This window comes from Peromyscus maniculatus, chromosome 8, assembly GCF_049852395.1.
Source record: "Peromyscus maniculatus bairdii isolate BWxNUB_F1_BW_parent chromosome 8, HU_Pman_BW_mat_3.1, whole genome shotgun sequence".
In the NCBI taxonomy this organism is placed as follows: domain Eukaryota; kingdom Metazoa; phylum Chordata; class Mammalia; order Rodentia; family Cricetidae; genus Peromyscus; species Peromyscus maniculatus.
This window is the reverse complement of record NC_134859.1, coordinates 85388444-85410847: the sequence shown is the minus strand read 5'-3', so window position 1 is coordinate 85410847 and position 22404 is coordinate 85388444. Positions and strand designations below refer to the sequence as shown.

General features: G+C 54.5%; 3 protein-coding genes across 4 annotated transcripts; 1 reads left to right on the top strand and 2 right to left on the bottom strand.

Annotated features, from left to right (window-relative positions):
* The first annotated feature begins 4759 nt into the window (after window positions 1–4759).
* Pgap3 (post-GPI attachment to proteins phospholipase 3) lies at window positions 4760–16699 on the top strand. 2 transcript variants are annotated; one of them, XM_006971842.4, is made up of 8 exons: window positions 5022–5378; window positions 6536–6633; window positions 7509–7661; window positions 13630–13692; window positions 14218–14279; window positions 14540–14676; window positions 14795–14999; window positions 15180–16699. In XM_006971842.4, exons 1-8 carry the CDS (start codon window positions 5198–5200, stop codon window positions 15241–15243), a joined length of 963 nt encoding a protein of 320 aa, XP_006971904.1. In that variant the 5' UTR covers window positions 5022–5197; the 3' UTR covers window positions 15244–16699. The 2 variants fall into 2 exon arrangements, with proteins under 2 accessions (XP_015862675.1, XP_006971904.1); XM_016007189.3 differs by lacking the exon at window positions 7509–7661 and having other exon boundaries at window positions 4760–5378.
* A 694-nt stretch (window positions 16700–17393) lies between these two features.
* On the bottom strand, window positions 17394–19328 carry Pnmt (phenylethanolamine N-methyltransferase). Its single transcript, XM_006971841.4, has 3 exons — window positions 18833–19328; window positions 18017–18224; window positions 17394–17910 (listed from the first exon to the last, which is right to left on the bottom strand). The coding sequence occupies exons 1-3, from the start codon at window positions 19035–19037 to the stop codon at window positions 17466–17468; spliced, it is 858 nt and encodes a 285-aa protein (XP_006971903.1). The 5' UTR covers window positions 19038–19328; the 3' UTR covers window positions 17394–17465.
* A 1422-nt stretch (window positions 19329–20750) lies between these two features.
* Tcap (titin-cap) lies at window positions 20751–21882 on the bottom strand. The gene is made up of 2 exons (XM_006971840.4): window positions 21750–21882; window positions 20751–21577 (listed from the first exon to the last, which is right to left on the bottom strand). The coding sequence occupies exons 1-2, from the start codon at window positions 21857–21859 to the stop codon at window positions 21184–21186; spliced, it is 504 nt and encodes a 167-aa protein (XP_006971902.1). The 5' UTR covers window positions 21860–21882; the 3' UTR covers window positions 20751–21183.
* Between the last annotated feature and the right edge of the window lie 522 nt (window positions 21883–22404).

Genomic DNA, 22404 nt, shown 5'->3' with positions numbered 1-22404 from the left:
TCCTCCTCTCACTGATGGAATGGCCGCCACACGGTGGGGCTCGATTAGCTCAAACTGAAGGAAGAGTCCATGAATTTCCAGCCTGTGGCTCACACAGCAAACCAAATGTGAGTTCGAAAGCAGGTTGAGCTAATGGAATGCATTATGAAAAGGGGCAGGGTTGGGGGTTTAGCTCGGTGGTAGAGAGCTTGCCTAGCAAGTGCAAGGCCCTGGGTTCGGTCCTCAGCTCTGGAAAGAGAGAGAGAGAGAGAGAGAGAGAGAGAGAGAGAGAGAGAGAGAGAGGACTCCAGGGTGAAAACCTGAGAAAGGGGGCAACAGTAAGTCTTACCAGGGAAAATGTTCCAAGGGACAACACCCTGCCAACAGACAAAAAAAAAAAAAAAAAAAAAAAAATCCCAGGGAGACATGTCTCAGTGGGTAAAGGGACCTGCTGCCAAGATTGACCAGCTGAGTTTGATCCCTGGCACCCACCAGGTAGAAGGAGGGAAGTCCCACACATTGTCCTCTGGCCTCAACATACCATAGCATGTGCACCTCCCAGACAAAATAACAACAAAGTCACTCATAGATCTGACTTGCTTTCCTTCGTGATTCATAAACAGACCGCCCCCATTCCATAACTAGAATGCAGACTCACACCAGTAGTAGCAGAACACCGTAGGTCTTGTAAAGTGGAAACGGAGAAATAGAACAAAGGGGAAAATGCTGACCGTAAAGTGGGCACCAGGAAACCCAACAAGAGAAAATCAGGATCGAATCCCTTCTCCTTAGTCCTAGTCCTAGGGTTGAACCCAGGGCCTTGGGCACACTAAGCAAGAGCACTGGGACTCACCTACACTCCCAGCCCACTTCTGCTTCCTTTTTGTAAGGCTCAAAGCAGACAGAGAATTCTTTAGTACGATGACTCAAGATCAGGACCCTCTGTTTTGGTAGCAGCTGGTCCACCGTGGGGTCTATCTGCGTCTCTAAATACTCCATGTTGCCTTGCTCTGGTTTCCCAGAGCCTTATGCAGGTGCCGAGTCCAAACAATGGCCCTCCAGCTGAATAAAGATCAGAAGTCTCCACTGGAATTATTTTTTTCCACCAGGCACATAGGCATAGGTGTTTAGGGCGCTGCAAAAATGTTCACTGAGCTCCAAAATATGAACATAAATTTTATTTGTTTTGGTTTTTTCTCTTTAATTGTTTTACAACTATTTATTTATTCTGTTGTAGTTTTTTTTCTCTCTCTCTCTTTCTTTAGGGCCCTGCCACCCAGCTCCCAAATAAATACACGAAAACTTATTCTTACTCATGAATGCCCAGCTTTAGCTTGGCTTATTTCTAGCCAGCTTTTCTAACTTAATTTATCCCATTTCTCTGTTAACTATGTTTTGCCTCTGGGCTTTTTCTTTCTTTATTCTATATATCTTGCTTTCCTTCTCTCTGTGGCCGACTGTGTGGCTGGGTAGCCGGCCCCTTGGCATCCTCCTCGCCTTCTCCTTTCTCTCTCCTCCCTCTTCTCTAGATTTCTCCTCCTATTTATTCTCTCTGCCTGCCAGCCCTGCCTATCCTTTCTCAGCCTAGCTATTGGCCATTCAGCTCTTTATTAGACCAACCAGGTGTTTTAGACAGGCAAAGTAACACAGCTTTACAGAGTTAAATACATGCAACATGAAAGAATGCAACACATCTTTGCATCATTAAACAAATATTCCACAGCATACACGAATGCAACACATCTTAAGCTAACATTCCACCACATTCTGTGTGTATGGTGAGGGTACCTGTGTAGAGGCCAGAGGACGACTTGTGGGAGTTGATTCTCACCTTCCACCGAGTAGACTCCAGGGATGGAACTCAAGCCATGAGATTTGGTGGCAGGAGCCTCACCCACTCAACCATCTTGCTGTCCCTGTCTTTGTTTTTTTTTTTAAATCTCCATTTCTAACTTTCCATGTGTGTGCTGGGAATCAACCGTGAGTCCTCATAACCTCTGAGCTATCTCTCCAGCCCCCTGTCTTTGTTTTTTGAGACAGGGTCTTGTGTAGCCCAGGCTTGCCTTCAACTCATGATCCTCCTGTCTCCACCTCCCAAGTGCTAGAATTATAGGCATGGGCCACTGCAGGTACTAAACAATAATTTTTTTATTAAATGTATATAAATATAGTAATATTTCAATTATTAAGAGCAACTCAACTATATTATTTATGATTATATATTTAATGTGGAATTTCCCACATTTTAATATCTTGTATAGAACAGGAACCTAGGAAGCAAGAAATGTAGTTCATTAGTACAGTGACTGCCTAGTAGACTTTAAGTTCATTAAAAAAAAATAAGTCTCATTTAGCCCAGGCTAGCCCTGACCTATGTAGTTGAGGCAGGCCTTGAACTTCTAATCCTCCTATATCCCCATTCCCTGGTGCTAGAATTGTAGGTGTGTGATAGCACACTAGCTGCAAGCTCTAGATCTAACCCCAAAACAGGAAAAGAAAAAATAAATGGAAACCAAAAAGTTTTGTTTGTTTTGAAACAAGGTCTCCCCAAGTAACCCTGGCTGGTTGACCCGGAACTCAAAGAGATCCACCTGCCTCTGCCCTTTGAGTGCCGGGATTTAAGGTGTGTGTGACCACACCTGGCTTCCTTTCTATTTCAGTTTCCCAGAGTGAACTGAGGTGGCACATGCCTATACTCCCAGCATTTAGGAGTCAGAGGCAGGAAGATTCCAATTTGGAGGCCACCCTGAGACTTTATCTCCACAGAAAGTAATAATTTCCTCATCCCTACCAACTGGATGGGCAACTTCCAGGACACTATTTATGTTATATTTAAATGGAAGAAGTGCCATTCATAGAAAATACAGGGTGAATGATGCACCCCTGAGCTGTTTGCTGGGTGAATGAAGATAATCCCATGATAATTCTTGTGAATTCCACATCCCACTTTCATAACCTTTAAATCCTACCCTCCAACCCCAGTTCCCTTTCCAGGGTATAGAGGAAAAAAGACCATGAATGAAAAGAATGGAGATGGGGGGAGGGTTTAGTTACATGACTTCAAAACTACAGTGAGATTTGGATGCTGTTGGTTGGGCAGAATGATGGGGGTCACAAAAGCAAGCCTCTAATTCCCAAGTGTCTGACTCAGGGTATGTGCATATAAGTGCAGTGCCTGCTGAGGCCAGAAAAGGTCATCAGATCCTTTGGAGCTAGAGTTACAAGTGCTGTGAGCTGCCACATGTGGATGCTGGGACCTGAGCTCCAGTCCTCGGCAAGAGCAATGCTCATTGTTAACTTTTGAGCCATCCTCCAGTCCCTGGGAAATTTTATATTATTGTTGTTGTGCATGTGTGTGCATAGTGTGTGTATGCACGAGTACACACATGCTTATGTACGCGCATGCACATGGAGTCAGAGAACAACTTTATGGAGCTGGTTTTCTACTCCCACCTCTATGTGAGTTCTGAGGATCCAACCCAGGTCACCAAGACTGTGAATCAAATTCCTTCACTCACTGAGCCAGCCACTTGGCTGGCCCATCCAGACAGGTTTTTGTTTTTGTTTTGGTTTTTGGCCAGACAGTTTTAAGTTGTTCATTCACTTAAAAAAAGGAAAAGGGGGCCGGGCAGTGGTGGCACACACCTTTAATCCCAGCACTCAGAGGCAGAGGCAGGTGGATCTCTGTGAGTTTGAGCCAGCCTGGGCTACAGAGTGAGTTCCAGGAAAGGCTCCAAAGCTACACAGAGAAACCCTGCCTCAAAAAATCTAAAAGAAAGAGAGAGAGAGAGGGAGAGAGGGAGAGAGGGAGAGAGAGGGGGGAGAGAGAGGGAGAGAGAGAGAGAGAGAGAGAGAGAGAGAGAGAGAGAGAGAAGGAAGGAAGGAAGGAAGGAAGGAAGGAAAGAAAGAAAGAAAGAAAGAAAGAAAGAAAGAAAGAAAGAAAGAAAGAAAGAAAGAAAGAAAAAAAAAAGAAAAGGTTCTTGAAGTGTCTCACATGAAGCCAAAGTTCGCTTTAGTATCAAAGGTGAGCAGGACAGGAGGAAAGGTCTCCATGCCTTACAGGAAAAACATGCCACTGCATATTATCCTGCCCATGTTAACAATTATCCTCAACAGGTGGCTTTAATTGATGACAGAAAAACATGCAAGCAAAAGAACAAATGACATGATATAAACCAGTCAAGAGCAGGAGGCTCCGGAGACATGGACCTTTGGAGTCCATCTGGAGCAATGGAGGCTCCGGAGACATGGACCTTTGGAGTCCATCTGGAGCAATGGGGTAGAGGCCAGCAGGCCAGGTCATGCAGGGTTGAGAAGTTAGTAGAAATTTTTAAGAAAGTGATGGGTCAAATTTGAATTTTAGAAAATGGAGCTGTGATTAGTTTTTGAGTTCTTTGTTTTGTTTTGGTCAGCTTGACACAAGTAGGGTCATCTGGGAAAAGGGAACCCCAGTTGAGAAAATAAATGCCTCCATCAGATTGGCCTGTAGGCAGCCTTTGGGGGACACTCTCTTGATTAATAATTGATATGGAAGGGCCCACGCCACTGTGGGCGGTGCCAAGCCTGCGCAAGTGATACTGAGTGCTATAAGGGACCATGCAAGCTAGAAAACAGCATTCCTTCGTGGCCTCCACTTCAGTTCTTACCTCCAGGTTCCTGCCCTGGCTTCCCTCAATGATGGGCTGTGATCGGGTCTTGTAAGACAAATAATCCCTTTCCTTCTCAAATTGCTTTTGGTCATGGTCTTTATCACAGTAACAGAAAATTAACTAGGGCAGAAATGTCTACTGGAGAGGACCAAAGTAGGGACAAGGACACCTATTAAGAAGTTCTGCAGCTACTTTAACAGCAGTGTCTTTAATCAAGGTGATGGCACATGAAATGGAAGTGGAGAGCCCGGATCATTTGGGAACTGCAATCTAGGAGGGCTAGTAACAGAAGGGGCCGCTTGAAACAAAGAGGCCGTGGAGATAGAAGAGAGAAAAATACACCGGTTTGCTCCGGAATACACACCAGCCCTTCCCGTGAATGCTGTGTTAAAAGTAGACAGCGGGTTAGAGGCGGGGCTCCCCGCCCACTAAAATCCGGGAACTTCTATTTAAAGTGGGCGGTCGTCCGCGGAGGGTGCAACGATGAACACAGGTACTTCCGGTTGTTACGGAAGTAGGACTTCGCACTCTCCCAAGCTCCTCCCTCGGCGGCCGGGCAGAGTGACAGGATGGCCGAGCAGGCGGCGCGGCTGCTGCTGCTAACCGCGGCCCTGGGGCTTGCGTGGGGCTCCCAGGGCGACCGCGAGCCGGTGTACCGCGACTGCGTGCTCCGGTGCGAGGAACGGAACTGTTCGGGGGACGCACTGAAGCACTTCCGCTCCCTCCAGCCAATCTACATGAGCCTAGCGGGTAAGCCCCACCCTCCCCGGATGAGTCCCGCCCACTGGTTTTAGCCCCGCCCATTGTGCCCTTCTGCTTTGGAATCTCAGAACCTCAGTTTCCCTGTGGGTTCTCTCACGAGTGTTTATGTATGGAACCTCTTGTGTGTGGCGGGGGGGGCGGGGAGGTCTTATCAGCCTGTCCCAGCTTTCCAGAGGCTTCATTATATTTTATGCAAGCCACTATTTGGTAAACACGGCGTGCAAGACCTGAAATAACACAGGAGGCAGGCCTGCCCTTCCGGTTTATATTCCCCCCAAGTTGGTGAATAGTATCCTTCACAAAGAGGGTCTGAGCCCTAATAGACCCATACATTAAGCACTATATGCATTTGGAACAGGAAAGAATGGCGTCTGCCTCAAGGGGTGGAGGCAGGGGTCCCCATAGAACAATTTAGAGAGGAGGGAATTGATATGAACCGACATATTGAGCCCCCGCACTGGACAGGCCTCACGGCAGGTCAGTTGACTTTCACCACAAGCCTTTCGGCTAGTGTCCCTAATCTATTTTACAGATGGGAACACTCGAGAGAGAGATTAAATACCTTGCCCAAGGTCACACAGTCTATAAAGTGGTAAAGCAGAATTTCCAGTTCTGACTGTTTGAACAACAGCTCATCCCCATTATTACCCTTTCCATTCCAGAAAGAGGGAACAGAGAGCTTGGAGGCCTGGGAAGATCTGGGTACACAAAGCAGCTTGGTTTACCCGGAGAGCAGGGAGCATGATGAGTAGTGCCAATAGGGAATAAAGACAACTTGGAACCTGAGGGGTCGGGGTCAAGGGGCTGAGCTTGGTTGAGGAAAGACACCTCCCTGGACTCAGAATGGAGAAGTAGAAACCCCGGTCTCCATAGAGGGGCCTGTTCGATGCCAAGAGCCTTTATCTTGTATAAAAGGAAAAGATACTATTTGCTTTGCTCCCACTGCTAAAATGCCCTCCTCCCTCCTTCCCCCTGTGTGTGCGCCTGCCCTCTCCTCTCTGTCCAAATGGGAAGGAAGATTTTGAGATTTCCTCTGGTTCTCTCCAGCCTTCAGGTCCTCCTGGCCTCCATTCATGCCTGGGCTGCACCAGTCTGTGTATGCCTCCCTAAGCTAAGCTATCTGCAGTCCTGTCTGTCTGTTGCAGGCTGGACCTGTCGGGACGACTGCAAGTATGAATGCATGTGGGTCACTGTCGGCCTCTACCTTCAGGAGGGTCACAGAGTGCCTCAGTTCCATGGCAAGGTGAGTTAGAGAGTCAGGGAAGGTGTGTGCTGGTGGCCGCCAGCCCCCAGGGGGCCCAGCAGTCTGAGGTGGGAGTCACAGGGAGGGAGGCATGGGACAGGTACTTGTGCTCAGAATTGCTTTTCCAGTGGTGCCAGTGTGTCCTGCTTCTGAATTTGGAGTAACAATGCCTGTGTCTCAAGCCAAGTGTGATGGTGCACACCTTTGATACCAGCACTTGGGAGGCAGAGGCAGGTGGATCTCTAGAATTTGAGGCCTGCCTAGTCTATGTAGCCAACATAGAGAGTCATAGTGAGACCCTCTCTCCAAAAACAAAACCAAGCACACAAACAAAAAGGTCTGTGTCCCCTCACAGTAGTGCTGAGCTTCTCAGGGCTGCCTGCGATATCCACTCGTCCTGAATAAGGTGTTTTTCCCGTAGCTTCTCCAATAGGAGTCTAGATCATCAGAAATACCCCTTAGATCGGCCAGCTTCTTTGTGCTGTTTGACCCAATGTTATCTCATTTTGGCCTGTTGGCAGGAATTACTCTTCCCAGTTTAGCACAAAGTAATCCCGCACTCACAGGACTATAGGAAGTAGTTGAGGAGAGATGGGACCCAGATCTGGATGGCAAGTCTGTATGGTTTCACCTGGCCTGTCTGCTGTCCCCTGAGAGTCAGGCTCCCATTTCAATGCTTGCTGACCAGGGAAAGACTCATCTTAGCCAGGGACTTCTGGAGCGATTCTCGTTGACTTGAAAGGATGTAAGGCTTTGGCCAAAATCCCGAGCTGAGGAACCAGCTGGAGACTTGTTGGTGCAGCTGTCAAGGAAAGGTTGACCAGGCAGGTAGGGGCTGCCTCCCCTCAGGCCTCCTCCCTGTGCTCCTTTTTCAGTGGCCCTTCTCCCGGTTCCTGTTCATCCAAGAGCCAGCTTCTGCCGTGGCCTCACTCCTCAATGGCCTAGCCAGCCTGGTGATGCTCTGCCGCTACCGCGCCTCTGTGCCAGCCTCCTCCCCCATGTACCATACCTGCATGGCCTTCGCTTGGGTAGGTAGCCTGGCAGAACACTCTACACACCCTGTTCCAAACAGAGGAGCTCTCCCATCCCCAACCATGGGCTTCTAGCGACAAGCCATTCTCTTTCCCAGAGCTAACGTGTGTGGTAGTCAGGCACAGTGGAAATGGAAGGTGTGACACCTTCCTTCTTACCAGGCCAGTCTTCTGGTCACAAGAGTGATGCACACTCTTGTCCTAAGTGAGGAAACTACAAAAAGACTCAGTCGGGCAGTTTACTAACATGGATGGGAAGTGGGTTGTAGGGATCATGTGCTGGAATTGCTGGTTTTTCCAAGGCCTCTCTGGAGCATTGATATGTCTTTTGTTCTGGCCCAGAGGTCTTGTTAGAGCTCAGCCTAGTACTGGTCTATACCTGGAGAACTCAGGTGGGTCCATCTGAGTAGGAAAGAGTTCTCAGCCTCACCACTATGGCTGGTCTGAGGAACTAGAATCCGGGGCCTGGGATCATTGGAGAATTGCGGACCACAGAGAGGCACTGGGTACAGTAAGAAGGTGCAATGGATGTCTGTGGGGCAGAGCTTTTCTGACAGATCTTAAGGGGAAAAACATCCACTCAACTCGCCTTCCAGCTGTGAAAGCCTCCCTTTGTGTCCATTGGACACCTGCTGCATGCCAGGTACTTTACCAGGTACTGGAGGCCCCCAAACATGTGAAAACACACAGGTCTTGCCCTCCTGTACTGATCTCACAGTCACACAAAGGATGTCAACCTACAGCCTTGAAGAAACACAGAAAAGGGGAGGAGCTTGGGGCATGTGATGGGGCTGTACCCGACAGGGCAACAGGGAAAGACTTCCCGGGATATGAGACAGACAGGAGGATTGGAGGTGTCTGGGGAAACATGGGGAGAGCAGGGGACTCTTCTAGACAAAAGACAGACAGTGTAAAGACAGCAAAGGGCATCTGTAGGCCAGAAGAGCCAGGAGTCCCAAGGCAGGACAAGGAGAGAGGGCAGCTCCGGGATCTCGTGGCTGGAGGACTCTGACCATAGCTGATAGCACAGGTGTGCCGAGATGCACAGGTGTGCCGAGATTCACAGAGCAGTGGCGGGTGGGGGGGGGGGTGGGGGTTGGTAAGAGTTTGGGGCAGTTGGGCAGAGTGACCAAGCCTGTAATTCCAGTACTCAGGAGGCTGAAGCAGGACTTTGAGTTTGATGTCACCATACACTGCATATTTGAAATCCTATCTTTATAATTTTTTTTTTGTAAGATATGGTGACCTTTAGTCCTAGCCTTTAGTCCCAGCACTCAGGAGGCAGAGGCAGGCAGATCTCTTGAGTTCAAGACCTACCTGGTCTACAGAATGAGTTCCAGGAGAGCTAAGGCTACACAGAGAAACCCTGTCTTGAAAAACAAAAAGAGCTGGGCGGCGGTGTACGCCTTTAATCCCAGCACTGGGAGGCAGAGCCAGGCGGATCTCTGTGAATTCAAGGCCAGCCTGGGATACCAAGTGAGTTTCAGGAAAGGTGCAAAGCTACACAGAGAAACCCTGTCTCGAAAAAAAAAAAAAAGAAAGAAAGAAAGAAAGAAAGAAAGAAAGAAAGAAAGAAAAGAAAGCAAAGCAATTTTTTAAAAATTGAAAGTAGTAGTTGAAGCTGTATGCAACGTGATTCCAAGGCTAGCCTGAACTCCACAGTGAGCTCTAGAACAGCAAGCACTATGGAGGAAGATCACGTGCATGTGGTTCTGGTTTTGTCCCCAGCATTTGACCTACGTTTCCTCATGGGGTCCTTGTCATGTGCCTGTGTTCTCTGAGTAGGACTCAGGCACACAGGGCATTAGCCTCAGATAACAGCTAATAAGTCAGCAAGCAGAGAAGATAAGGCTAGCCTTTGGCACTGCACCACTGGGCTCCAGGGTCTGAGTGTTCGCTGGAATAAACACTGGCTGAGCAAGAGCCAGGATTTGCATTTGCGTGACCCAGGACTCCAGAGCCAAGCCTGGGCCTAGGCCCAGTCAGCCTGGAAAGAAGGACTAGATGTTCCCAAGAGAGCTGGAGAGCTGGAAAGCGGGGCACAGGTCCTCTGATAAGGGACAGGTGGCCAAGGTTGTTGGAATCCCTTCTTGCCTTTATGAGATCTTTCGGGGACACAGGGTCCGCTCTGGTTGGATGATTTAGTTTTTGCCTTGCTGAGACAGGGTCTCACTGTGTAGCCCAGGCTGGCCTTCAGCATCCACTCCTCCGGCCTCGACCGTCTGGGTGTTACTGTGGTAGGCAGGCACCACCACACTTTGTCTAGTTTGGATTTCACACTTGCCACTGAGTCCTGTGTTTCTGCCCGGAGGGTGTGGCAGCAGACTTTGTCCTGGGCCGGGTCTTCTGGAACAAGTGTGGCCCTCATTTGTGCTGGGGTGTGGATGGGAGGGCCCTTTGCCAGCTCCAGGTTCTGACATGGGCCAGGGGTGTCTTTTCTCTGATAACTCTGTCCTTCGGTGGAACCCGTGGCACTTCAGCCGGAGAAGGCGGCCCTGTCTTGCTGTGTAGACCCAGGTGCAGCCTGGGCAGGTACTGGGGAGGGCTGGGGAGCCTGCCAGCGGTCTGCATGCTCAAGCCCTTTGACTCCATGGAGTGGGGGGCCTGGCCCTCTGCCAAAGCTCGGAGGCCAAGCCAGGTCCCCACCTCCACCTAGCAGGGAAAAGTCCTCAGGTGCAGCTGTGAGATGAAATGGCGGGAACTGGCTGTAGCGTCTCTGTTGAGGAAACGGCAAGAGAAGAAACAGGCCGAAACTGTAGCAGAAGGATGGCTAGAGTTCAGGAAGGACTTCCCACCTGTCAGACAAAAGCCAGTGAAGCAGACAGTGTTAAGAAATGAAAAAAAACCTTTTAAAGGTATTTGTTTACTTATTTGTGTGCCTGGGCATGCAGAGACACACGCTATGGCTTGATGTGGCGGTGAGACAACTCAGGGGAGTTGATGCTCTGCTACTGTGTAGGTCCTGGGATTTGAACTTGGGTCACCAGGCTTGGCACAGGTGCCTTCATCCAAACCATCTCACCCGCCCAGGAATCCTTCTTTGATGATGGAAAAAAAAAAGCCCCACCTCCCCTTAGAGTGAACCCGAGGCAGTCTTGCCCTGCTGGACTGTGGCCCCAGGGAGGGGGCAGGAGACATCATATTTAACATTCTGCCTCCCCCACTTCTGAGACACCAAGCTATTTAAAGATCCACTTGTCCCCACCATGATGGTGTCAATGACAGCCCGGAGCACTGGGGCTTAACACTGAGGTCAAATTCCTGACAGATCTGGCTCTCTTGGCATCCAACCAGTTTCATGGCTGATATTTTTGTCTGTTTTAGTATTTGCCAGCAGATTGAAACAGCCTCCAGCCTCCCTCCACCCTTCCTGTCCCCATCCCTGCCACTACTGCCCCCCCAGCCCTGCATCGTCCCCCCCCCCCAGTCTCAGTGTTTACACAAAACCCTCACCTATCCCGCTGGCCCCTCCCACCACGCTGAGTGCGACCCAGGGGTGCAGAGCAGTTGTGCACAGGCCTCCCCTCCCTGCCCGCCCATCTGTCTTCTGCTTCTGTCTGACTCCAGCCTCTGAAGAGAAACAGCACCTGCTGGGACCAGACTCATGGGCCGGTGCCTTGGGAACACGAAGAGAGGCTTTTCCCATAGCTGAGCTGTCTGCACCCCGGGAGCCAGGGCCCCTGGCGCCCCGTGGTTTGATCGTGAACTTGGTGGCCCTTGAGGAAAGAGAAGTTAGAGGTCAACTAAGGGAAGCGGTGGGGTCAGCCTGGTGGACGTGACGACGGAAACCAAGGTTCATGGGACACCTGTGTACCAAGTAGCGGCAGGAAAATCCCTGTGTAACGGGAAACTGAGACAGAGAGGGTAAATAACTTGCCTGAGAACACACAGGAAATGCTGCCTGTTGGAAAGGCCCTAGATTTGGCTCCAGGGCGTACATTCCTAAGGACACTGCCTTTGAGTTTGAGAAAAGGATCTGAAAGACCCCACCCTTCATGGGACTCTCCTTAAGAGATGGGCATCTCGGGGTGCAGAGTCCAGACTTCAGACAGGACTCAGTAAGTGGATGGCCTCTGGGAGGCAGCGGATGAAGAGCCCAGCAGCCCCCACCTGCGCCTGGGGCTTAAGGGCTGGCCCAGCACACCTCTACCCTCTGCTTCCAGAGTTTCAACTGCCACTTAGCTCAGCCCTCTTGTCACCTCCCCCTTCCTGCTGTGGGTGACAAGGAGGCCTGGCTGGCTGCCAGTGCCTGCTGTCTTCCCCTCCTCCCTCCCACACTGGCTCCAGGGCCACCATCCTCCCTAAGATGTCCCTGCACCTGGCCTGCCTGGTCCTGTCTCCAGCCCGGGGTCACTCCTCTCCCCACACCGACCCAGCTCACCATAGGCCTTGTGAGGGAGGTGATGAGGGCCACTTATGCCTGCCCCATCTGAGGAGAGAGGGACTTGTTCTGAACTTGGGGTTCACAACCTGTGTCCCAAGCCAGGGTTGGCCACTCATCCTCAATAAGCCAATTTGAAAAGCCGGATTGAGAGTGGAAAGCAGAAAGGGGAGATGTATTCAGTGGGGCCACATTGGGAAGCCAGCTTATTGAGGATGAGTGGGCTGAACCTGGCTTGGGACACAGGCTGTGACCTCCCCTCTCAGGTTCCATAGGCGGCTGAGGCACAGCCAGGTACCCACAGTCAAGCTGCCTCCCAAGTCTGAGGAAAGGGCCAGAAGAGGAGGCCTACCTACCATGAGACATACCGCAGAGCCTTGTCAAGGCTGCAGAGGCCATTCCTTAGGTGGCCCTCTCTAAGTAGAAGGCATTGTATGGGACTGGCTGGCAGAGAAAGCCGGGCTCCACGGGGGTGCGGGGTGCGGGTGGGGCTGCAGAGGGCTCCCAGGCCGGATCCCAGCACCAAGAGTACCCGCCTGGCTCTAAGCGCCGCCTGGCCTCCACCCTGCCCTCTGTCACCCTCAGCTCCTAGCCTGTGCAGAAGCCCAGCTATGTCTGGCCCTCCTGCTGTGGGACCCTACAGACTGGCTTCTTGACCTGCCCCTGTATCTCCTGACTGGCCATTTGTTGTGGTACCTAAGCGGGCAGCTCCTCCAGGCATCTGTCCCGAAAGAAAGCATCTCTGTGGACCACTCCTGGTATGGCAGGCCCGGCCCTGCTCTTCCTTTTGTGACTAGCTGCCACTGATTCCTCAGCCCCTGTCTCCTCCGGTAACCTTCCCTCAGTAAACTTGGGCCTCTGCTGTGGACGCAGGCCTTGAAGAAAATGCCAGCACCGACTCCCACAGGATGGTGTATTTGCAAGTCTGTCTCTGCTCTGTTCCAGGAAGAGGGCCCCCAGCATTCCCCTGGGCCATTCCGGCTGCTGCCTCTTCAATCCTGCCCCTTCTCCTCCCTAGACTCCAGAGCAGCTACTGGCCCAGCGGGTTAGGCTGGCCCAGCCAGGAGGAAGCTGGGCTAGGTTGGCCACAGTCTTCCTCGGAGGCTAGGTTCCAGTGGGATCTGCTACATCTCCCTTCCTGGATTGCTGCTCCTCCGGACACACCCCAAGCTAGCTCAAGCCCCCACCCCACCCACCCACCTCATTCCCGCCCCCAGAAGCTGAGGTCACAGGCTCCCATGGGCTGGGGCAGGCGGGCGGGGCTGTCATCACCTGGCAGTGGGGGAGGAGGCAGGGCCCTGGGGGCTGTTGTCTTAGAGATTGGGTAATTTGGGAGCTTGTTCTGCCAGGACTGGTCCCCTGGCCAGGCCAGAACCTGTGGAAGCTGCAGCTCTTTTGGCCTAGGGGATTTGGGTGGTGGTTTGCAGTGGTGGGAAATCCTCCTGTGGGGACTGGCTAGGTGAGAGTGAAGCCTGGATTTGTTCAGAAGGCTCTTGGGGGCACAGGAAACACATTTTCCCCCAGCAGAGCCCTACAGGTCTCCCCCACCTTGGGTAGCATGCTGACTGACCTCTCCTTCCTCAGGTGTCCCTCAATGCTTGGTTCTGGTCCACAGTCTTCCATACCAGGGACACTGACCTCACAGAGGTGAGCGCCTCCCAGCCCCCTGCATGAGACAGTCCCAGAGGAGCCCAGGAGAGGGCAGAGCAGGCTCCATAGAGGGAAGGCTGCCCCAGTGGCAGAGCCCACATCTCTGCCTGGCACCCCAAGCCTGGCAGCACACACAGCCTTACCTGGGTCTGGCCAGGAGACTTTTGTCATCGGCTTTCTGATCTATAAGGCCACTGCGCCTGGGAGAGATGAAGTCATTTTCCCAGGGTCGCCCAGCTAATGTAGTCAGGATTGGGGTCCAAGTCTGTCACACCCCAGGTGACATTTGGAGTGCCACGGCATGCCCTCACAGTGAGGCCCTTCTGGATGGCATGACTGTCTCGCTGCCGAGACACTCTGACACGTTTTGTAATGTGGACACAGTGAGGCAGCCAGAGGCAGAGGGAGCGCGGGACGGGGCTCCTGCAGACTGCAAGCCTAGACTCCGGCCCCTCCCTGCCTCGTCCCTGCGCCATGCTCTGCTCCCCTCACCTGGCCCTCCTGGGCTCTCCCCACCCCCAGAAGATGGACTACTTCTGCGCCTCCGCTGTCATCCTGTACTCTGTTTACCTGTGCTGTGTCAGGTGAGTCCTGGGGCTGTGAGCAGAGAGGGAACTGCCCAGAGCGTTCTTCCTTGGCCAGAACACGTTTCTGCAGGGCTGTGTTAGGTGGGGGATGCTAGGGTTAGAGGGCTTCCCCAGGAGTTGTGGCCTTGGTCTCTGGGAAACAGTTGGTGTGGTGGAACCAGGGAGAGGGTGGTGGCTTCAGCAAGCCCTGGCCCTTTGGGTGAGGAGATCGTTGGAGGAACATGGCTCCACCTGCGTTGCTCTGGGCGGCTGGACAGGACGGTGGGACTGAGGTACCCATCGGTGGCCAGTGCCTTTGGAGCCCTGCTGCTGCTGCTGCTGACAGTACACATCTCTTACCTGAGCCTCATCCGCTTCGACTACGGCTACAACATGATGGCCAATGTGGCTATAGGTGAGGCCCTTTGCAGAGACAGGGGGGGGGGGGGGTTGGGGGTGGAGGCGGGGCAAGGCAGCTAGAGTCAAGGAGGACATCGAGTGAGTGAGTCAACGTCTCTGTCCTTGGCCCCCAGGCCTGGTGAACCTGGCATGGTGGCTGGCCTGGTGCCTCCGGAACCACCGGCACCTGCCTCACACGCGCAGGTGTGTGGTAGTGGTGCTGCTGCTGCAGGGGCTGTCCCTGCTCGAGCTGCTCGACTTCCCACCCCTCTTCTGGGTCCTGGATGCCCACGCCATCTGGCACATCAGCACCATCCCCGTCCACATCCTCTTCTTCAGGTCAGTGCCACCCCAGCCTCGGGGTGGCCTCCCCTGCGCCCTTCCTCGCCCGCTCCTAGAGCAGACTGGGGCCCCCTGTGCCCACTGGGGCTTCCCACTTGACTTCTGTCACCCCCACTGTCTGGGGGGGGTCCTCAGGACGGGGTGACTGCCTCAGTGGGGTCCTCTCTACACCCACAGATTTCTGGAAGATGACAGCCTGTACCTCCTGAAGGAGTCTGAAGCCAAGTTCAAGCTGGCCTAAAGACCCTGGGAGGGGTCGATCTGCCTCCTTCCCGAGGCTCCTCCCTGCTCCCCCTTGAGATGATTGTTTTTCTCCTTCTAGCTTCTTGAACTGGAACATGCGGGGTATGGGCTTGGGATCCTAGCCGCCTGCCCCTGGCTGGCTCTCACAGGGCAAGCCCCCTGTCTTGGGGGTGGCCTCCTCAGGTCTGGGGCAGGGGATAGGCAGCCTCCTGTGGCCGCGGCTGAACTGGGAGCAGGTTTTGGAGTTTCACAGAGAAGAGTGCTGCCTTGGTCTCCTTAGCCTTTTTCCCTTCCCACGTCACTCACCCCGATAGTACCACCCCAAGCCACTTACCCCTAAGTGCCACGCCCACAGGCCTTTGGGGTACATTGGGGGGCCTCTTTTTGTCAGGGAGCCACTAGGTGGCACTGGAGGCCTGCTCTTCAGCTGCCCAAGTTTCTTTGTGGGCCTGAGGAACTGAGCTGCTGGGCAGGTTCCAAAGAGGGGTTTCCACCCTGCCTCCTGCACCAGCCATTCTTGCCTTCAGGCCCAGGACCCCAGGGGGCTCTGGATTAGAACCCTGGCTGCTGTTCTGGTTGGGAGGGGGCACACTGACGCAGAGGGATATGGACCAAGCCACGAGCAGAGATGACCAGATAGTCAGTGAGCTGGGTTTGACAGGACTGGGTGGGGCATTGTGGGCCTTCACTTAGAGTGCAGAGAGGGCGTGTGTTCAGGGGGCAGGTGGGTGAGGATGGGTTTGGGAAGGCATGTGTCTGAGGTGAACATGCCTGGGCTACACTGGAAGGAGCCTGCAGTGGAATGGGGAAACCAAGTCATCACCAGCAATCATTTGAGCTCCAAGTCTGCTCAAGACCCCAAGTCCAACCAGCTGCTGGTGTGTGCACAGGACCTGACGGGGGCTGTGAGTGTGGATGCCTGCCCAATGCCCTTTGCACTCCGCTCCAAATCACAGCCCCCCCACCCCCCACCCCCACCCACAGGTCTTGAGAGCACTCTGCAGAACTAGCCCCTGGGGGGCAGAGAGGGGAAGGGGGGAAGTGCCCCCCCTTGCCTCCAATCTCTTTACCTTGGCATGGTGTGCCTCCCACTCCAATTCCCCGCTGTAGCCCCTGGTCACAACTGGACTCCGGGGGCATCAGGCAAAGGGGGAAGAGGATGTGGAGCCTTTGTCTGATTGTGGTCTCTGCCCTCCATAAAGGAGCTAGCTCTCCCAGGGTAATCCCAGGGCAGGCAGGACCCATACAGCCTGTGTCCTGAACAGTCCCTCAGGAAGGCCATCTGCAGCTGGGCCTGCCTCTACCCCTGCCCTCTTTTTGTGGGGAGAGTAGCTATGCCAGGGCTCCAGCTCAGATACCTGGGCAGCCTATTAGGATTTTTTGATACTAAGAACAATTTTAAGGCCGGAGACAGTAAAGGACATGCTTAATAAACCAATTCCTGGCCTCACTCACCCTGGTTCTGCTCCTCTGTGTATAAAGCGGGCTGACATTGCTGGCCAGTGGCAGATCTCTACCTGGGCACATGGGAGTGAGGGTGGCATGGATCCCAGCAGAGCCCGAGGCGCGCGCGCGCGCGCGCGTGTGTGTGTGTGTGTGTGTGTGTGTGTGTGTGTGTGTGTGTTGTGTGTGTGTGGTGTGTGTGTGTGTGTGTGTGTGTGTGTGTGTGTGTGTGGTGTGGGGAGCTAGTACCACTGGCTCTTGCCTTCTTATTTCTCAACCTGTATTTGTGTCTGGACCCGGCATGTGGGGCCCTCACACCTGCACCCCCATCTTCTGAGCCCAGGCAAAGAAGATGCCCTCGACGTCATCTACACCCATGCAGAGGTGGGCACTTCAGGCCCTCAGGCTTTGGCTCTTCTCACTCAGGCTTTCTGAGCTTTGCCTGGAGACAAGCTGGCAGGCCCTACTACTGAACTGAGGCAAACTGACGGGCCACTAGAACCACATAAGTGCCTGGCATGCAGCAGGTGCCGCTTGGACCCTCCTGAACTTGACCTTCCTGGGCTGGAGAGAATGGCTGGTACAGAAAACAGCCTTCATGGAGGCTTCTAGGGAAAAAAGAAGAGCTAGGATTGATCCCTTCTAAACCTCAGAGGCCTCCGCATATTCTTTGCTTCTAGGGGAGCCACAAACCACACCAACCCAGCAGGGACTGTTGCTTTATTAGGTGCCACTTCAGATAATAAGGAAATTGAGGACACCTGGCATGTGGGGCCCTCACACCTGCACCCCCATCTTCTGAGCCCAGGCAAAGAAGATGCCCTTGACGTCATCCACACCCGTGCGAAGGTGGGCAGGCATGATGTAGGTGCGAAGGTCTCGGACCTCATAACCGCCAAGGACCAGGGCCTCCCTCACCTCCTCCTCTGACACTGGTACCACAGAGAGCCTGGCCTCCCCAGCAAGGTACCACGACTCCTCCAGGGCCCCAATGAGGAGGAGGTGACCCCCAGGCCTCAGCAGTGTGGTGATGTGATGCAAAGCCCGCTGGAAGCTGGCGAGATCTGGGCTCACAGCCTCCAGGCAGAAGGCGGAGACCAGGGCATCGGCAGGCAGGGGTGCCAGGCTTGAAGTCCCCAGGGGCTGGGGCTGGTGCACATCAATGGGCAGGACTCGCTTCACCCTCGCTCTCAGCTGGCGCTCTTTCTCCTGCCAGGACTCGCTGTGCAGAGGGCACAAGGCAGGGCTCGAGACTACCCCAGGCTCTGTCCTCTCTGCCCTCCACCACCCGCCCACCACTCCTCAGACGCTTGCAGCCCGACACTCACCCCTTGCCCTCGATGAGGCAAGCATGCTGGCTGTACACACTCCAGTCGAAGGCTCCCGGATCCTCCCGAAGCCAGAGGCCCAGCTCCTGCCGGTTGACCTCCAAGAAATCCGTCATGGTGATGTCCTCAAAGTGGGCACAGGCACTGAGCAGCTGGTATATGGTGGGGCCTGAACCAATGTCTATGAGGGCCTGTCCAGACACCTCCCCTGGGGAAGCCGAGAACGGGAGTTCCAGGTAGTCCCTGCCTCAGCCACCCCTCCCTCCCCTGCTCTCCCAGCTCTTCGAGGTAGTGTGAGTGCCTGGAGCAAGCGCCCATGGAAACCAGGTTCTGCTGGGGCCATCCTGGGCTACCTACTACATTGGAGAGAAGCTTGGCTCCTCTAACGCGGGTTCCACCACTCAAAAACTAGCTTCAGTGACGATCAAATGGGGAGATGCTAAGACACCTAGCCTTTCCCTCTGGAGTCTCCAACCTCTGCCTCAGCCTTGATCTGTCTCTCTCCTGTACCCCACCCTGCCCATCTCTCAATCCTAAGCACCCTCCCCTCCTAAGAAAAGGGGTCTAAGTTGTCTAGTCAGGCCTCCAGTTCCGGGGCTCAAGCGGTCCTCCAGCCTCAGCTTTCCTAGTATCTGGATCTAGAGGCCGGCACCACCACTGAGCCTTGCTGACTTGCTGACTCTTGATTGCACAAGCTATCCACCTATGTTTCTGTTTCGTGGTTCCCCATCTAGTGTACATTCTTGTTTCTCTCCCTCCCTTTTATTTTTTTCCCCATGACTTCTGCTCTCTCATGCCTCAGTTTCCCGTCCTCACCCGTGGCAAAGGTTTGTGCCATGCAGCGCAGCTTCCAAGGCCCGACGCCATCAGGGCTGCTCAGGTCCCCACGAGGAGGAGCGTAGTTGTTGCGGAGGTAGGCGCGGGGCTCGAAGCGCTGGTAAGCCGAGGCGACAGCTGCCCGGCCAGGGTCCGAGTCAGAGGCCATCCCTGCAGCGTGCTTCAGATCTGTGCCACTGCTCATGCTTCTGTTGGGGCCTCCTATTCCCCATCTAGACTCACCATCCCTTTATCTACCACTGCCCCCCCCCCACCGCCCTGACTCCCTCCGTCTCGAGGGCGGAGGCGGTAGCTGAGAGATGAGGCGCCTGGGGCCACTACGTCTCTGTCACCACATCCATCTCTGTTAATGTCCGGAGCAGCGGACGCAGAGGGCAGGGAGGAGTGTATGGGGGCACCCTCTAGAACATAGCTTCTGCGGCACCCTCGCTCTGCACTTGAGCTGACAACCCTCCACCCATACACACCCTCCCCTGCTCACCCCTTCCAGTGCTACCCTGCACCCCCAAACTCAGTTCCAGATCCCCTGCCAGGCGCCCCAGCTCCTCTCCAGCCTCCTACAGACACTTCTGCCCAGCATCCCATCCCTTTTCTTCCCCAAGGTTTGGATAGCCCAGGTTCCCAGTCCCAGCGTCCCCCCAGACACCCTCCCCTCTCTTGGGGCACCCCTTACAAACTCCCCTTCTTAATAATGCCATCCCTTCCTCCAGGCCTGGATCCCAACTCTCTCCTCCAGTGCCCCTTCCCTCCTCCAGAAAGAACACTCTGTTCTGGCCTCGGTCTTGGTGGCCTGGGGGAGCCCCTGAGCAGGTAGTTTTCTGCCCTGAGCATCCGATGGTAGCAGAGATAGAAGAGGTGAGCACGACTAATGCTTTTAGCAAGCAGAACATCCGGGCATCCCCTGCGGGCCTCCGGGGCTGTGCATGTTGCTTATCTGGGGGCCAATAAGCACAGCCAGTTCAGGACGTTCCTACCACATCGGGACACCAGCCTCAGGTAAGAACGGAAGGAAGAGTACTGAGCACAGGCCTGGTACTGCCATGGCCACTAGAGGGGTTCATGGCACACTTTTGGCATTCCAAGGGTGCAGGTCCCCGATGGTTCTCCCCCAGTCATCACTCCTGGCCCTACTGGGGAGTTGGCAGGGCCTGGCCTCAGGTCTTGCCTGGTGCTCCGGGTAGCTGGCACACAAGCTTCTCCTCCCATCTGCTCAAAATGGCAAACCACTCTGCCAACAGCATCTCCAGTCTTTCCGAAAGCAGAATCCTCTGAATGACGCCTGTGCCCTCCGGGGTGGGTAGGGTACCAGTCTCTGCTAAGATAGCCCTGGCCTCTTTCGATCCAGTCCTCCTCTGTGCCCCTTCCTTATTCCAAGGGGACAGTCTCCTTGTTAGGCCCGACACCCGGTTGGGACATGGATCATCGTAACAGCTGCTGGGGTCACATACAGGAACCTGACCCTGCCCTCCCACCCAGGCCAGGGAGGGCGGAACACCTGATGCCAGCCAAGGATTGATTCTGTCTGGATCTACAACCGACAGGCCTTTGGGTCATTGACCCCATCCACACCCCAAGGCACAGCCAAGAACAACCCTTGTGCCAGCCCCTTCCATATCCTTCACAGATAGCATTTAAACAACCCCCGATGCCAGCTGGCCTGCTACATGCTCTCCGGTGCCAGGGAGTGGACATGGAAGCCAGGACTGGGCAGTGACACAGGAAGGGGGACCAGACAGTTACCCTGTTTACAGCTCTTCCCCTGTACCCCACCCCTAAGCATGGAGAATACCCTCTGGCTGTGCCATATTTAGCTCAAATGCACGGCTGTTCCCAGAAGTGCATGGGAGACATTAGTGCTCATCCCCAACCACAAAGACAGAGAGAGAGAAGCCTGGAACACGGTTGAGCATTTATTGCAGTGCTAACAGAGGGTGCTGGGGGCCTGCCCTGCTTCTGCCCTCTCCACATCCCCCTCCCTCTAGTCTTCAAGCTTCCTCCCCAGAGCATTCCAGATCCCTTCCACGTCCTACTCCGTCTCTGTAACCGAACAGGTCACCGTTGCCGGGGGCCTCTCGGCCTCACCAGTATCTCTTGTCCCTTCTTCTGGGGCTGAGAGTGCTCAGCTCTCCACCTCAGCCCACCATCCTTGACGCCCTCCCTTCGGGAACTCAGGACAACTAAGCATCCTGGCCTCTGCTCCCTCCTCCCATAGCCCCCACTTCTGGGCAAACTACAAAGCAGCCCCGGCCAGCAGCTCTCCTCCGTGGTCCTAGCCAGGAAGGGCCCGGCCCAAGGCAGACACAGTGGAGCCTGAGTCACCACAGTCCATCTCAGCCTCTCTGGGCTTCCTGAGACATGGATCGAGACAGGGTTCGCCGCAGGGTCCCGGGTTTGCTGACAGGGACCACGGGGGGAAGCTGCTTGGTGATCTCAGCCACGTCCTGGCGCTCCGCGCACTGGCCGCCCAGAGCGGTCTCCAGTGCCAGCAGCTCCCGCAGCTGGATGGGGGTCTCCTCGCGTTCCTCCTTGGCAGCGCCCACCTTGGCGGGGGTGAAGATGGGCAGTGGCAGCACCCGCTGGTACGGTAGCTGGTATTCCTGCAGCCCGCGGCCGAGGATGCCCAGGCGCATCACCAGCCAGGGCGAGCGCTGCACCACTGCCTGGCACTGTCCCTGCCTGTGGTAGGTCTCGTGCCTCTGTGTATCCTCCTCATGCAGGGAGCATCTGAAAGTAGAGAAAAGGGTGATGAACTCCTGAGAGATGCTGTTCTCCCGGCTCAGGCTGAGTGGGGTCTCCCTGGATGGCCAGGTCCCTGGGGTAGGCGTTTGCACTTTGGTGTGGAGAGGGTACTCTGGGGAAGCAGAGGAAGAACTTCCAGAGGACCCATCACACTCACCCCTCTTCCGGCCGGGTGGACAGGGTCAGATCTTTCCACTCAGCCCAGAAGGCTTCCCGGCGTTCCTGGTTCTCCTCGGACACTTGGCAGCTCAGCTCTGAAGTGGCCATGATCCCTTCTTGCTTCCTCTGCTGTGCCTGGCTCCTCTGGAGCCCTTTAAATAGCCCCTTCTCCCCCTCCTCCAGGGACTATTTTCAGCCCCTCTGGCGTCAGATGCTATAAGCAGAGCCAAGACTCACTGGTGGTGGTGGGGCTCTGAGTCCAGGGCGGGGGTTGGGGTACCTAGATTCTGGCCGCTCCCAGGTCAGAGGTCAGCTTCTAGAGCAAGGAAGATGCTCCTGTGGGGCCTGGGGTCCTCGGACTGGCGCCGCCAGGTATCTGGCATTCTGTAAACGCCATCTCAGACCAGGCACATGCCCAGCCTCGTGCCACCTTGGCACCGTCCTCTGCCCTGCCTGCTCCCCCTTGTCCAGGGAGGAAAGCAGCTTGTCTGTAAACAGAACAGGAGAAGCGGGAACGGATGCCCCCCTCACTCTGCCCAGGGCTGCCGTCTCCCCTTCCTGAGCTCAAGGGCACATACCTTAGTAAGGCCCCTTGACTTAAGAAGGATCATGTAACCAAGTCCTCAGGCGTCTACACAAAGCCTGGCTCCTAA